This window comes from Guillardia theta, assembly GCF_000315625.1.
Source record: "Guillardia theta CCMP2712 unplaced genomic scaffold GUITHscaffold_48, whole genome shotgun sequence".
NCBI classification, from domain to species: Eukaryota; class Cryptophyceae; order Pyrenomonadales; family Geminigeraceae; genus Guillardia; species Guillardia theta.
Window position 1 is genome coordinate 62945 of NW_005434626.1, and position 14653 is coordinate 77597.

Below are 14653 nucleotides of genomic sequence, written 5' to 3' on the forward strand. Positions count from 1 at the left end.
TCGATGAGTTGCCGACGGAGATGCAATCGCGGGTGATACACAAGATCTTTCCTCGGGCTCTCGATTCATGCTACCTCTTCACGGGAGCAAGTGAAGGCTTCATCGCACAGTGCGTCGTACGCATGGCTCGTCGGCCGCTGCGCACGATGCCAGGGCAAGTGATCACGGCAGAGGGCACTTTGGGCTCGGAGATGTTTCTGGTGAGCTCTTGTTGCGATGCCACACCAACTGACCGATGTCTCTGTAGCTCAAGTCGGGCTCAGCCGAGGTGTCTGTCCAGGACGTCGGAGGGAAGCCCAGGGGCCTCGGGCTGATCGGGCCTGGCCAGTGCTTCGGGGAGATCTCCTTGTGGATGGAGTCGAGGAGGACGGCAACGGTGACGTCACTGGACTACTGTCAGCTCTTCATGCTCGCCAAGGAAGATCTCGAGAACGTACTCGATCGCTTCCCCGAGATGGCTCCCTCCATCGCCACTTTCGCCATAGCCCCGATTCTCCGCACGAAAGAACTCGTCCCCAGCATGGAGGGCCTTACGCAGTATGCTGCTGAGCGGATTGCAAGGAGAATGGCATTCAATCGGGAGGATTTCGCCGATGGTAATCCCTCCTCCTGTCCCGTGCCCTTCCTGGAGCTACCCTCTTCGCCCTCTTCCTCCCCTTCCATCCCTCTGATTTTCCAGCTTTCCTTCCACCTCTCTACAGTTTATTGCGATTGACGGCTGCAAGCAGGCGAGGAGCTCTGCTCCTACGGCAAGCCTGCAGCCACTGCGTACGTGATACGGACAGGGAAGATCTTCTCGGAAGTCTACCAGGGCAGGCTGGAGATCCTCCACAATGACCTGCGATGCGTTGGCTTCACGGAGATGCTGGTCGGCAAGACGTACCAGGAGACGGTCAAGGCAAAGGGAATGGTACAGGCGTACAAACTGACATACTCGGACATGCTCGAGCTCTTGGGATCCTCCAGGTGTTCTCCTTGCGCCTCCCTCCTTTCCCCTCCCTCCCATCATGCGGCACTCACTCCTTCCCTTCCTCGCCCCATTATCACTCCCCGCTCCTCCTCCCCCCACTCCTCCCACCCCTTCGCTCTCTTCGTTCCTGCAACCTCACTTCAGTCTACACAGCGAGTCCTACGTGCTCGAGCAGATCAAGATTTCGGCTCAGAAGCAGTTCCGCAAGGTGAAGAAAGCGCACATTGGCATGCGATGGAACCTGCTGCTAGACAGCATCCTCAGCATCATCGAAGTGCCCGATCAAACAGAGAACGGAAACATGTTGCAGATCATGATGGGCGCCATCGGACAGCGCTCCCCTCGCCCGCGATGACCCTACTCCCTCACACTGCTCAGTGCAGGCTTGTATATCATAGTTGTTCATCAAATCAATCAAAACTTTCGCGCTGCCGCTGCCTGCTGTCATGGCCCGTCGCTGCCATAGCCTACTGACTGAGTTCCGTCCAACTGCCCGGCAGGAGCGTTTGTCTCCCAGTTCGGCTAGCCCTGGCCGCCCGGGCCGGCGGCCCGCGGCCCGGGCCGCGGCCGGGTGAGCAAGGTAACGTTCAGTTGCGGCGGTAACGGATAAACTCAGTGATTCTTGTCCGAGGGGGTATCAATTTTCCTTACAAACTCATTTTCTACAACCATATATTTCATCATTGATATCAAAAATTGAAATATAGAAACAAATATTCGATATATATTTCATATCGTGGATCAGAGGATGTTTCCCCCAGCATCGTTCACCTCTACTGCTATGTCACTACGATGCTCTAGCGAAGAATGCCTGCCAATCCTTCCGCCTAACCTCCTCCTCCTCCACCCCTCCTCCTCCACCCTCTCCTCCTCCACCCTCTCCTCCTCCACCCTCTCCTCCTCCACCCTCTCCTCCTCCACCCTCTCCTCCTCCACCCTCTCCTCCTCCACCCTCTCCTCCGTGTCTCCTCCTTGTCTCCTCCTTGTCTCCTCCTCCACCGTCTCCTCCTCCACCCTCTCCTCCTTGTCTCCTCCTTGTCTCCTCCTTGTCTCCTCCTTGTCTCCTCCTTGTCTCCTCCTCCCATCTCCTCCACACTCTCCTCCGCCGTCTCCTCCTCCACCCTCCACCCTCTCCTCCTTGTCTCCTCCTTGTCTCCTCCTTGTCTCCTCCTCCACCCTCTCCTCCTCCACCGTCTCCTCCTCCACCCTCTCATCCTTGACCAACCTCCAACTTCTCCTCGTCCCTCCAACTTCTCCTCGTCTTCCTTCCCCCTCCCGTTTTCCCCTCGCCCCCGCCCAATTCCTCCCCACCCTCCTTTTCCTCTTCTTCTAATGCTGCCCTGCTCCTGCTGCCTGTCTATTCGAGCTCAGTCTCAACTACATTCTCTCTTTACACCGTGATGCAATCCTCCAACGATCTCCCGCCTCACTTCGACCTTCGATTTGCCCTGCTACACTCAAGTTGCTTCACGTCCCCTATCGCTCTTCCACAGCTTCACTCTCATATTGGTCTTGTTCATCATCTGGCCATGGACTTTACCTTCGGCTTCTGACTCTTTCTTCCTTGTCTTCCAGGCTCGTTTGCCCCCCCTTGGATCGTCACGTTGTTGGTGTGGATACAGAGCTCTTGGGTCTCATGCTCACAACCGTGGACAGGAATGTGGTAAAGTCAGGTTGAAACTTTGAGCTGTACGCCGCCGCTATGCTGGGTTCTTTGTCGCCGATGTCCAACGGTGTCAGAACACGCGAAGATCTGGAGAAGAAGGTTCAGGAGCAAGCTGAGCAGATCAAGAAATTGGCTGAGAGTCTTCACAATCAACAACTCAAGTGATTGGCCACCACTCCCCTGAGTTTGTGAGGTTGACTTTGCCTCCAAGGTTTCAGCAACTTCAGCAGAAGTATCAACAGCTGCACAATGAGAATGCTGTTCTCAAGGTACAGCGAGTGTGAACCAATCCGGACTGAAGGAGCTTGTCAGGCGTCCGGGAAGACAGGAGGCGATGACCAAGGAGGCATCATGAGCGAGTTGTCCAAGAAAGATGCTATGCTTGACAGGTGCAGCGAACAGTGTTGTGGTGGAAGGCAGTGAATTTCTGTTTACAAAGGATGAAACGAGAAGCGAAGCAAGTGATTGATGCCCTTAAGAAGAAGCATGCTGAGGAGGTGATGATAAGCTCCTCCCTCTCTCCTTCCTTGTTCATGTGGGTGCAGATCGAAGCACTCAAGGCGTCTCACTTGACTCTGTCTCCTGCCTCTTCATCGAGCAGGGCAGCAGCTGGCGACCCGTCGAGCTCGCATGTACTGGAGGTTCTCACTGCTCTCACTTTCCTGACGTCGAGCGTGTCTAGCAGGGGCCTGCTGCTCATGTTGCAGCTCTCACTGCCGAGCTGGGGGAAGCAAGAGGACGGATCTCTGAACTAGAGGTGAGTTAGGAAGGGGAGTAGAGGAAGCAGAGTGTTACGGGCGAACGAGCAGGGTTGGGATGCGCGTCCGTGTCATACGGGAGAGAGTTGAGGAGAAGTTGAGGAGAAGGATTTGACGACACAACAGGTGAAGCTCAACGCAGCTGAAGAAGCTCAAGTGGACAAGGAATGGCTGGAAGCAGACCTAATGGCCGCAAAGAGCGAGATCGAGAACTTGAAGAAGGACTTGGCTCTCGCACAAGCAAACTCACACGTCAGGGACGGAGCGAAGGAGCACGAGAAGGAGATGAAGAGGTTGATTGAGGAGTCGAAGCGGTTGAAAGAGACCAACGAGGAGATGAAGAGTGCTGTTGCTGCCGCCGAGCAAGGGAAGCTGACTCTTCAATCCGCGCTGGCAGCCATGGAAAGAGAAGTAGGAGAGAAGAAGCAGCAGGAGGAGAAGAGGGAGGAAACTGCGAGATTGCTGGAGAAGGAGTTGGAGGAAGCAACAGGGGAGATAAAGACACTCCGAGCTAAGATTTTTGAGCTGGAGGAGGACGGTGAATTGCTTCGAAAAGATCTCGAGGCCACGAAAAGGAAGCTGGAGGAGCAACAGGCCAAGTTTGAGGAAGAAAAGCTTGCAAGCGAGGAAAGACTTCAGTCGAGCAGCAAGGTGACAGAAGAGGACACTCGCTCCTGCTCACGTTCTTGCAGAGTCCCACGACTTCTCTGCAGCTGGGAGACATGCAGGGCGAGGTCTGTCTGATTGTCCGCCAGGTCCTTGAAGCCATCGATCTCGCCAACCTAGTCGAGGCTGATGGAAAGTCGCTGGTGCAAGAGGCATGCAGTCTGCAGGAGCAGCAGGCAGCCCGAGAGAAGGAGAGCAGGGAGATGAAACTGGAGGTTAACGAGAAGGAGAGCAAGATTGAAGGACTGCAGAGCCAGTTGGCAGAGCAGAAGCAGTTAGTCTTCGAGCACCAGCAGACCGTGCAGGAGTTGAAACGAGCCAAAGCTAGCATGGAGGAGGAGCTCGAGAGTTTGCAAGTCGAGAACAAGAAGCAGAAAGAGCAGATCACCAAGATCAAGAACGAAGCGCAGAAGGCGACTGACAAGAGCAAGACTTTGGTTGAAGAGGCACAGATGGCGAAGATCGAGCTCGAGAAAGACCTGGTCCAATACCAGGAGAAGATCGCAACCCAGGACGCCAGGATCGCCGAATTGCAGAACGAAAGACAGACTCTCATGGCAGTGAGGGCTGAGCTGGCGAGTCACAAGTCTGAATGGGAAGCCCTAGAGTCACAGCTGAGGCAGCAGCTGCAGGAGAGCGAGGAGGAGAGATCGCGTGCGGAGGAAAGAGAGGCGATCCTGAGGCAGAAGGCGGAGGAGCTGGAGGAGACCATGGCAAGGCAGGGCAACGCTCATGAGGTGCAGGAGCTGGAGATGCAGCTGCGAGAAGCGAACGAGAAGCTGGCGAAGTTGATGCAGCATGAGGAGCATGTGGAGACCATGCACAAGGCAGACGTGGACCACCTGAGGAGCGAGAATCAAGCGCTGCGAGAGAAGAACGACAAATATCGACAGATCTTGCAGCGAGTGAAGGACGAGAGGGCGCAGGAGGAGCAGCAGAAGCTCAAGGACGAGCAAGTGGAAGCAGCGCACAAGCAGGAGATCGAGAAGCTCAGGGAGAAGATCCTGGAGCTGCAGGCTGCTCCCAGCCATGCTTCCGCATCCAACGGCTTCGTGGCCTACTCGGACCTGATGAATGCGAGGGAGGAGATATCTCAGCTGGAGGAGGAGCTGAGGGCTGCGCGCATGGAGAGTCAGATGCTGAGGAGAGAGCTCCAGGGGCACAACCAACAGCAAGAGGAGGGGGTCAACCGCGACGCCTTCCCTTCAGCGGGCGATCGGTTAGGCCCCGAGGCCGAATGGAGCAATTGGCAGGGCGCGAGCACGTTTGCCAACCCGGCGGCTCCCAGTGCTCTCGAGTCAAGTGCGGCATGCTCCAGCTCTAGCCCCGGGGCCTTCCAAGAGCTGCGGCACGACGAGGAGGGAGTAGCGTTCTACTCGCAGCGGGCTCTGTGCCTCGCAAGCGAGGAGGAGGTCCAAAGCGCGTTGAGCAACATCGAGGGACTCCTGGAGAAGTGCCGAGCGGACTGCCCCCCGTCGTCTGCCGTCCTGACAAGACTCGTGAGCGAGGTAGAGCTGCTGCGTCCGATGGTCAGCCTGCGGGAACCAGCAGGAGAGACGGTGAGGAGGCGTCTTTCCTCCTCGGCGAGTACTCACTGGTCCGCCAGGTGGAGGTCAGGAGCTGGGAGGAGCTCTCGATGCTCCTCTTCGTGAACTCCGACATGCCCGACGGAAGTCCCTTCGTGTTCTGCGGCATGCCGGACTCCGAGTCTCGTCTCCTTACCAGCGCACAGCAGGTAAGCACATGACGAACTGCTGCCCAGGCTACGTGAACGGGGAAGTGACGTCCACTAGGTGAGCGAGAGATGCCAAGACAAGGAGTTGGCGATCGTGGAGGTGACAAGTAACTGCGCGCTTAACTTGCTGACATGCTGTCAAGAACTTCCGCAAGGAAGCGAGCAAGCGACTTTCAACTTCGGCCTCTGCGTTGGAGTGGATGGTGAGCAAACTAAGGAGCAGAATGCGCTTAGGGGGAGATGAGAGGGACGAGGGTAGATGAACGGGGGGAGACGAGTTGAGTGAGCAGGAGATTGCAGGCGCTGGGCCATAGGAATGGCCTGCCGACGAGGATGATCGATTTTTGCTCTTCTCCTCTCGCTGCTGTTCACTGCGCAACTCTGGGAGCAGAAGACAAGCCGGGAGTGAGTGAGTTGCTTCCTGCTGGAAGGAACTGACAAGCTTCAGGTCGTGTGGGCGGTGGATGCGAGCGTTTGTCACGAGAGCAGTCACTTCTTCCCTCTGTGGAAACAGGATGCGAGCTGGTGGAAAGCGTCAGCAAGGAGGGGAAGAGCTCGAGGCTTTTCTGGGGGGAAAGTGATGTCAGGAGAGGAGTTTGAGGATTTCGTGCTTTACGGGAAAGAGAAAGCGGAACGAGAGCGAGGGATGGAGATGGGAATGGAGGAAGACAGAAATCAGCCGCTGGGACACGAAGAGAGGGTCGAGGCCATTGACCTTCAGGTGTTCGGCGACTCTGTCTTCTTTGTAGAGCCGACGATCCCCGGCGAGTCGCTCTCCTCCACCTCCTCCTCTTCAATGCAACAGGTGGTAATACCCGAAGTTAGGCTTCTTCCTCATCACGTTGCAGGGCCACATCGTCGCGATCATGGCGGATCGTTACAGGCGGCTGGAGGAGTGGCTGACGAGGAGGCCGGGAGCGTGAGTTGTCCCGTGACTAGGGGAGAAGGGAAGCTAAGCAGGCGCAGGTACCGTCGCATCCTCATCCCTGCTCGGCTCAAGCGTTCTATCCGGTCGCGGCTGGACCAGTCGGGGCTGACAGAGAAAACGCTGCAGCCCGGGCTAGACGGGCTGTGCAAGTGGATCCGCAGATGTCACACATGAAGTGAAGAGGTTGAGACAGACGCCTGCTAGGGCAGAGGAAGCAGAGGAGCTTGAGACTCGATTTGACGCTCGGTGGTCCCTCCAGACCGGATGAGCTCTGACAGTCGTTGTGTGCTCGTCCTCCAAGCAACGCCGTCCCTGAAGTGACTGGCGATGCACATCGAAGGAGGATACTCCTGCTCTCGCCCCGACTCATCCTCTCGTCCTATCCCCTCCTCCTTCCTTGCTCCGTCATGGCTCGGAGATCCCTTACAAGCATGTCAGCTTCACTCAGCACAGAGCTTCACCTATCCTCCCCCATTTCTCCCTCTGACCCACAACCTCGCAGCTGAGTCTCGTTCCTCCATCTTCTCACCTCTGCTGGAGGTCGCAGGGTCCTCGGGAAGGGTTCGGGCGGTGGGACATGCCTCCTTCTCTCGTCCATGTTGCTGCGAGCTCGTCAGAACCGCACAAGCGTCAAGTCAGTCGCACAGGCTCTTGTTTCCCACAGCCTCCATCCCCTCCTCGCTCCTCCTCCCGTTGGCCTCACAGACGCGTGCGATGTCTTCATGGTCATGGCCTATGTCGAGCAAAACTTCTTGGCACCAGTCGTCTCTCTCCCTTGTCAGCGACTGAGCCATGCACTGGTCTCTATCCTGATCCCTGCTCTCATTATCGTCCAGCTCCGACCCACTGAGCCTCCAGGTAGACAGGAATCGCTGGTGAGCTTGCAGCACGCGCGACTCGCATTCCTTCCTCAGTTCCTCCCAGCGCCCGTTGGTCATCGTCCTCCCGAACCTGCTGGCATCATGGAACAATCAGGCCACCGTCAACCTCATGAGCTCCTCCCTCCTCTTCTCTCTCCTACCTCCTCCCATCATCCCTCTCCATCTGCATCTCTCTCACTCGGTCTTCCTCTGCCTCCCTCTACTCTCCCCTACTTCAGTTTTCAGTCTAGCTGAGAGTCTGATGTGGCAACCCTAACCATGTCAAGTTTCTCGCTCCCGAGCCTGGGTTCGATCATCACATCACTGTCGTAGGCTACACTTCGTTGAGTGCCTCCTACTGACATGGTGGAGTTGTCTCCTCTCCTTCCTCTCCCTCCTTGCTCTTTCCGAGTCTTTCTCTGAGCCTCGGAATGACAAGGTGAAAAAAAACAATCACAGTCAACAAGGCGGGCCCGCGGCCCGCGGCCCCGCGATCACTGTGTCATCGACATTCAAGCCTTGAATATTTCCGGGCCCCCGGAGTCCTTTCCCGGGCCGGGCGACCTGGCAGGTCACCGGGTCGAGTCGCCTCAGGCTGCCCACTTCAATGAAGTCTCAAGCCTAGTTGGCCCCAACTCCCGGGTGCCGAAGTTCAGGTATCATATGCCTCAGCACTGTCACGGTCTTACTAGTGACTCAAAGTTAAGTTCAACAAGTAAAATCAGTACAAGGACACAATGATCACTTGGAGAGTCGAGGAGGCTTGACCCTGACACTCTGTCGACGGTCCCACAGGGCCAAACGGCGAGAAGAGAAAAGATCGGACTAAGCGAGAACCAAACCTTAGGGCCTGCCAACTGCCGCAGTGCTGTCCGACGCCGACGGTTCCCCAAACTTACTGCCGGTGGCAGGCTCATCTTTTACTCAAATTAAAGGTAAAAATCAGAAAGAGGACAATCAGGAGAGCTCATCAGTACCGTTCACATGTCATGATGCAGTCAACGTGACGTGACAGCGGCCGACCCGGGCTCAGTTCAGAATGGCGGCGACCCGGAGCGGCAAGTCGGGCCGGGCGGCCGGAGTCCGGCTGACCGAGCCCGCCCCCCGCCTAGGTGACCGTACCGTACTGCTGGCGTACTACCACACGGTTTGAAACCGTGAAGTACTCAAACGGTCGCAGTGGCGGCCGCACTGATTCCGAGCCAAAAAGCCATCAGCGGCTGTCTGCACTACCGGCAACGAATTGCAATGATGATGTGAACTTTGAGAGATTCATTTTTAGTAGTTTACAAACACGCAAATCAATTTATAATCTACAGCAAGCTCAGCCGCAGCAGCCTTGAACTTCCAAGTCTGCAAAGCAGCTCCATCAGCTTGCACAAGGCAAGTTCACTCTTTAAAAGGTCGGCCTCCATTCCATAACAAGAGGATCATTCATTCCTCCTCCACGTAGATCTCGCGCGAGTGCTTGCAACCGTCGAGAAGCGAGCTCATCCTCCACTTGGCTCCAAGAGAGAGACTCTGACTGTGCTTCCACTTGTCTCGGGAGGTTCCAACAGCTGTAGTCCATCATGGAAGTAGCAGGAGAAGAACTGTCCGAATAACAGGACTTGGGAATAGGAACAATACTTGAGCTCAAGAAGAAAGGAAAACATCTTTCTTCGACTTCGGACAGATCTTCATTGCTCGTGCCGCTGGTATCAGTCATGGTGGTTGAGTGGAGGTAATCTAAATCATCTCCCAACTGCTCCTCCACCGGCGATTCTGATTTTTCCATAAGCGGCCAAGTGATGGAGTCTAGTGCTGAGAGATCACTCTCCAACTTCTTGTTCTTCATGTTCGCTCGCCGACGCCTTGGCTTAGAGTCCTTGGATCCAATGGGTCGACCAGGAGATCTCATCTTGATGCCCTTGGGTCTTATGATCTTGCTGCCGTCCTGTAGCTTGTCCTCTGACTTGACAAGGCCAGAGTCCAGGCCCTCTCCTTGAGCGCTGTTTGCATATGCGTCCTTGGTTGCATGCGCCCACGTCCGACGATTCCACACATCTCGGACGGCTTTGGGACTGACACCAAACTTTTTGGCAAGCAATTGGCTGTTCCCAGCAAGCTTGCTGGGGTTGGGATCGTCTTTGTCTGGAGGGCGCAAAGCATAGATCAAGGCTGCTTGTTCCTTTGTCAAGGTCGCCCGAAACCTGCGACGAGCAGGTCGTCCTTGACCTCCAGCTGCAGGGCCCAGCGCCTGTTTCGAGGTTGCGGCAGAGCCGCTAAAAGTGTTCATCGTTCTGACTGAAAAAGAAGAGAACGTACTATCCAGCATCCGAGCAATCAATTGTTCAAACAACTTCTAACTCTCGTCATACACGGGTACAGATAACAACCAGCGAGCACAAGGAATGGTGGAGTGAAGGTTCGAAGGAGAAGGGAGATGGGCTGGAAAGAATTCAGCTCAATGAAGAGAAGTGAGAGGATGAGCAAGTGGTCAGAAGAGCAGTGTTGAACACGAAGGCGGAACAATGTGAGTGTGTGGCAACAAGGGGAAAGGATTGGGGGCAGGGAAGCAGCGACAGACTAGGTAGGGTCCAGAAGAGGGGAGAAGGGAGGGTAGTCCACCGGAAAACACTATCAAATTTCAATCGATGGGGTGGGTCAGGATGGGTAGTGGATAATCAAGGGTAGGTGGTACATAATTCTCAGAATGACCAGGGTCATTTCCTAACAAAGATCTCTATTATGTACGGGTGTGAATATTTGGGTAGGGGTACTTTCCGCTATCCCTGACGAAAATTTAGGTGGGGGTGGCACTGATTAACGATCTCGGGGGACGAGATACCGCAGGGGCCAAAAAGAAGCCATTTGGGACCACCCCCCCCCTGTATCCCACTGATTCCTTAGAAAATAACCCCTACATCGATGACCTACCCATCGTTTCAGACATGACAGGTGGGTGGGTCATTCAAAAAGAAAAGAATCTCCATGAGGAGATCACGATCTCCAGGAAGGAGATACCCCTTTCCCGGATCATCAGGGCCCGCCCCAGTGTCGCGACTGCGGTCCGTGCCCGTGACCATGCGGCCGCCACGACCGTGACTTTTTGAAAGCGAGCCCGACCTACCGTAGTACTAGTCACTAGGGCAGCGCGGGTAGCAGTGCGGCGCCGTGCCCGCGACCCGCCCGGCCGGGCCGGGCGGGCGGGCGGCGGGGCGCACTCGCCGCACAGGCTGCGGCACCACCGTGACGAGGCTCAGTGCAGCCGCTGCCCGGCGGGGGGCCGGCCGCCCGGCGCCGCCGACTCGGCCCGGTCGGACTCAGTCTCGCCGGCCCCCGCCGGGCCCGAGTCACGCCGGTCCGCCGGCCCGCCGAGCAGGCCGCCCGGCCGCGCGGCCCGCGCCGGCGCCTAGGCCAGTCACTGAGTCAGTGCGACATTGCTAAGTTGTGGCACGTTGCCGGGCCCCGGGCCTCGAGACTCTCTTACACCGGGAGAGCAGAATGATGCCCTGGCAGAACCTCAGGCAGACAACGCAAACGGGTGGAGGAAGGGGAAGAGGAGGGAGGAAGAGGAGGGAGGAAGAGGAGGGAAGCTGAGGAGCTGAGGGAGGAACTCACAGCGATATCAGAAGACCTGCAATAGATAGCGAGAGCAGAAGGGAGATCGAATTTGAGAGGGATGGAGACAGTTGCGAGTGGAAAGTGAAATTTAGAGAAATTTGCCACGAATGGAAGTTTTTTCCCGGGGGCAAGGAGGGATGAAAGATCCACAGGATACTTTTTACTTATGGATATACTCGATGATGGGGGAAGTGGGATAGGGACAGAGTGATACTGAAAAGCGAGTTCAGTTCTGATGTGTTTTCCACCAGGGTATGTTGACGCAGCTTCAAATTTCGAGGTGCGGCATGCAGCGCACGGCAAGAGTGTTTCGAGCATGCGTCCAGGCAGTCAAGCCTTGTGACGGAGCATCTATCCCAAGGTTGAGCTCTTTGAGACAGCCAGCTGCTCAGAGCCGAACCTTGCGGACGTTGGTATGGTCGCAAAGCGCACGAGGTGGTTCAGCAGCGGCAAGTCCCGACATGAACAAGTTGATTTGGAGCGGGAGGGCGTTGGGGTGTCTGGCGATTGGTGGTATAGCCATTGCGTTGCCAAATACTTCATACTCAGAGGGAAAGCCGCAGTTAACTCACCTTGAGCAAGTAGTCCAATCGCAGGTATCTGACAAGTCTAAGGCAAACAAAATCATTCATCTGGGATTGCATCACCTTGAAATAGAGAAGCTCGATGCGATGTTCCAGCATAAAGATGGAGAGTTAAAGCTAGCAAAGGATACTTTGAGCAAAGAAGACTTTCATTCTGGCCTGAAACTTCTTGGAGTGCAGAAGGAGGATGAAATTGATTCTTTGTTTGATATCCTGCAGAAGCAAGGACAGATCGATCGCAACATTTTCCTTGCTAGTGTGGTAGCTGCAAGCGCACACAGTGAAGAGGTGAAACTTCGCTCACTCTTTCAGTTGGCCAGCAAGGGTAGCAATGCGGCGAGCAGGCTGTCCCTCGAGCAAGTCCTCACAAGTTTGTTTGAAGCTGCTCTCCTGCTCACAGACGGTCATGCGTTCGACCACGCGAAGCTCGACAGCCTGGGCCTCAACAAGGAGCAGGCGGTGAGTAGTTTAGTGCAGCAGGCAATCAACGAGATGGCGGGTCCCAAGGCAAAGAACATCTCTGACTTGGAGTTTAACGCCTGGAGCTCGCGACATTCGTCCTGCGAATCTGCATACAGTCATCTCCTACACGCCGCCCAAGGGAGCAGGGAAGCGCATGAGCTCGATCCCACGCGCTACGGAGGGTACGCGTTCCTGTTGGCAAGGTTCGCCAAGTTCGCTCAAGCCAAGGTGAGGTTCCTCGCCTTCACCTCCGACGTAGGGGAAGCGATGCGGCCTGTGGTGCCGGTCTGGATGGTCAACGCGACTTACGCCATCGCCATTGGCTACTGCGTGACTGACGTGGCGATCGTGGGGTATCAGGAGCACAAGAGGAACGGGAATGTGGTGCGAGCGGTCACGTTCCAAACCATCTTCCAGGGTTTGGCGTCTATCGCCCTCCCCTTCGCTATCATTCACACCAGCGTGCATGCCTGCCACAAGGCCTTGAAGCAACGTGCCCCCAAGTACGCTCAGATCGGCCCGACGATTCTGGGGCTGGCCATCATTCCCTTTCTTCCTATGGTGTGTGACGAGCCCGTGGAGCACCTGCTGGAGTACGCCTTCGACAAGGCCTGGCCGGTGGAGGGCGACCATCACCACAAGGATGATTGAGAGTCTAGGGAGGCGTGCAATCTTGCTCTCAGGTGCACAGAGCACAATCAGAGCGCGCAAACGTTACCCACGTAGTTTTTCCTCGCACTACTCTCCAGTTTTGAAGTCAGCTATTCAAAAATGCGCAAAATCGTCTCTAAAATCAATGTCCATGAGCTTTTAAGCATCTCCCTCGTTCGTACAGAACACGCTGCAGATGTCTGTTGAACCACAACAAGTCCAGTGGTGTCTGTCAACATGTCAGCATGTCCAAGAAGCTCACAGCAATAGAGGCTCACTCTCCACCGAAGGCGTACTTCTCTTGATGCAGGCATCCGTTGCTTCCGTCGCATGAGCCCAACGTCCAATACCTGAAAGCGAATCAGACGAGGCGAAGCAGCAAGAAGGCTCCTACCCAACAAGCTGCTCTCCCCATTTTCCTGTGTATTGAACCTAGCGAAGGCAGGTGAGGCCCTGGCATCAAGAGAAGACTGGAGACCTCGTCGTGTCGTCGTTTACCAGCATTGTCTGCTGTCGGTGAGATGGCTTCTACTAGCGCCTTGTGCGTCATCCTTCCACTTCCGACTGCTGGGTGTCTTCCAACCTAGAGGGGAGAGATAAGTCGTCGATGTAGTCAACATTCACAACAACCCCTGTCATAGCCAACCAGGATCTTGCTCGATCAACGAAGGTGTCCTTGAGGGTATTCAGACAACCCTTGTGCTTGCCAACAGACAACTGACCTTCTCTGGAGGTGCCAACTCGAAAGGTAGACATATGGTTGGGGGCGAATCGCCCTGCAGCCATCAAGTCACAGCTGGAATGATCATGCACGGAGCGCACCAGTCCGTTGCCATCGTCAGCTTGTTCGATGAGCTCGAAGAGTTTGACCTGCGAATTGACATCGTAAGATACCTCCAGCTGCCAAGATGCGTCCGCTCTCACCATCGGATCGTTGGTCTCCTCGACGTGAAAGTATCCACTTTCCTTCAAGATCCCTCCTACAGCTGTCGCAACCTGCAGCTCCGTTATCACAAGTGGAGGCCGCGGACAGCCGCACCTGCTCTGGCGTGAGCGGGTCATCAGGGTACTGAGTTGTCCATTGCTTTGAGAACATGTTGCTGTCCATCCGACCGCCAGCTTGTTGGAGAATCATGGCAGCGCGCTGCGTGAGTGAGTGAGGTGAAATCAGACCAGAAGGAGAGCAGATCACCTGCAGGAAAGCCATGACTTCACACTCCATGCAGTGCTGCTCATCGGGGTTCGACGAGTGTCGCCCGTGAGGGCATCCGCCTTCTGTGTTGGAAGGGCGCGAAGACGTTTGATTCTGCCCTCCTTCAGCCCCATGCGCTTCAAGCCCGGCATCGGACTTTGGCACAGGGTCTGAAGACCCTCCTCGAAGCTTGAGGGCCATGCTCGCTTGTCGACAGTGCCCGCATAGAGAGCTCGCAGGGTGGAGAGAGAGGCAGGAGAGGAGTCTGGTGGACGATTGTTTGGTGGTAGCTTGGCAGCCAGAGGCAAAGTGAGAGACATCAGAAGCGGAGTGAAGCTGGGAGAAGAAGGTGGGAGACGAGGAGGAGGGGAATGAAGAGGGAAAGGAGGAGGAGGAGGAGGAGGGGAAGGAGAAGGAGGACGAGGAGGATGAGGCAGCCACCAGCATAACCGCCAGGGCTCGGAGGGCAGCCATGCCGCTCTCGTGATACTACTGCTGCCTCAGGGCTTGTTGTAGTGATTATCCCTATGATTGAAAGAGAGTATGCAGCTGTCTTTTGAATTCTCATAAATATT

General features: G+C 55.8%; 4 protein-coding genes across 4 annotated transcripts; 2 read left to right on the forward strand and 2 right to left on the reverse strand.

Annotated features, from left to right (window-relative positions):
- Window positions 1–466: 466 nt before the first annotated feature.
- On the forward strand, window positions 467–1383 carry GUITHDRAFT_153347 (hypothetical protein). Its single transcript, XM_005830005.1, has 3 exons — window positions 467–596; window positions 729–966; window positions 1124–1383. Exons 1-3 carry the CDS (start codon window positions 521–523, stop codon window positions 1323–1325), a joined length of 516 nt encoding a protein of 171 aa, XP_005830062.1. The 5' UTR covers window positions 467–520; the 3' UTR covers window positions 1326–1383.
- Window positions 1384–8896: 7513 nt separating this feature from the next.
- GUITHDRAFT_110808 (hypothetical protein) lies at window positions 8897–9861 on the reverse strand (the record flags this gene model as incomplete). Its single annotated transcript, XM_005830006.1, has 2 exons — window positions 8897–8936; window positions 9059–9861. The coding sequence occupies 2 exons, from the start codon at window positions 9859–9861 to the stop codon at window positions 8897–8899; spliced, it is 843 nt and encodes a 280-aa protein (XP_005830063.1).
- Window positions 9862–12406: 2545 nt separating this feature from the next.
- On the forward strand, window positions 12407–12853 carry GUITHDRAFT_61462 (hypothetical protein; the record flags this gene model as incomplete). Its single annotated transcript, XM_005830007.1, has 1 exon — window positions 12407–12853. A coding segment is annotated over one exon (447 nt), but the record flags the coding sequence as incomplete, so codon positions are not given.
- A 307-nt stretch (window positions 12854–13160) lies between these two features.
- On the reverse strand, window positions 13161–14552 carry GUITHDRAFT_140676 (hypothetical protein; the record flags this gene model as incomplete). Its single annotated transcript, XM_005830008.1, has 8 exons — window positions 13161–13236; window positions 13281–13318; window positions 13365–13469; window positions 13609–13662; window positions 13709–13756; window positions 13811–13882; window positions 13926–14030; window positions 14079–14552. The coding sequence occupies 8 exons, from the start codon at window positions 14550–14552 to the stop codon at window positions 13161–13163; spliced, it is 972 nt and encodes a 323-aa protein (XP_005830065.1).
- Window positions 14553–14653: the final 101 nt, after the last annotated feature.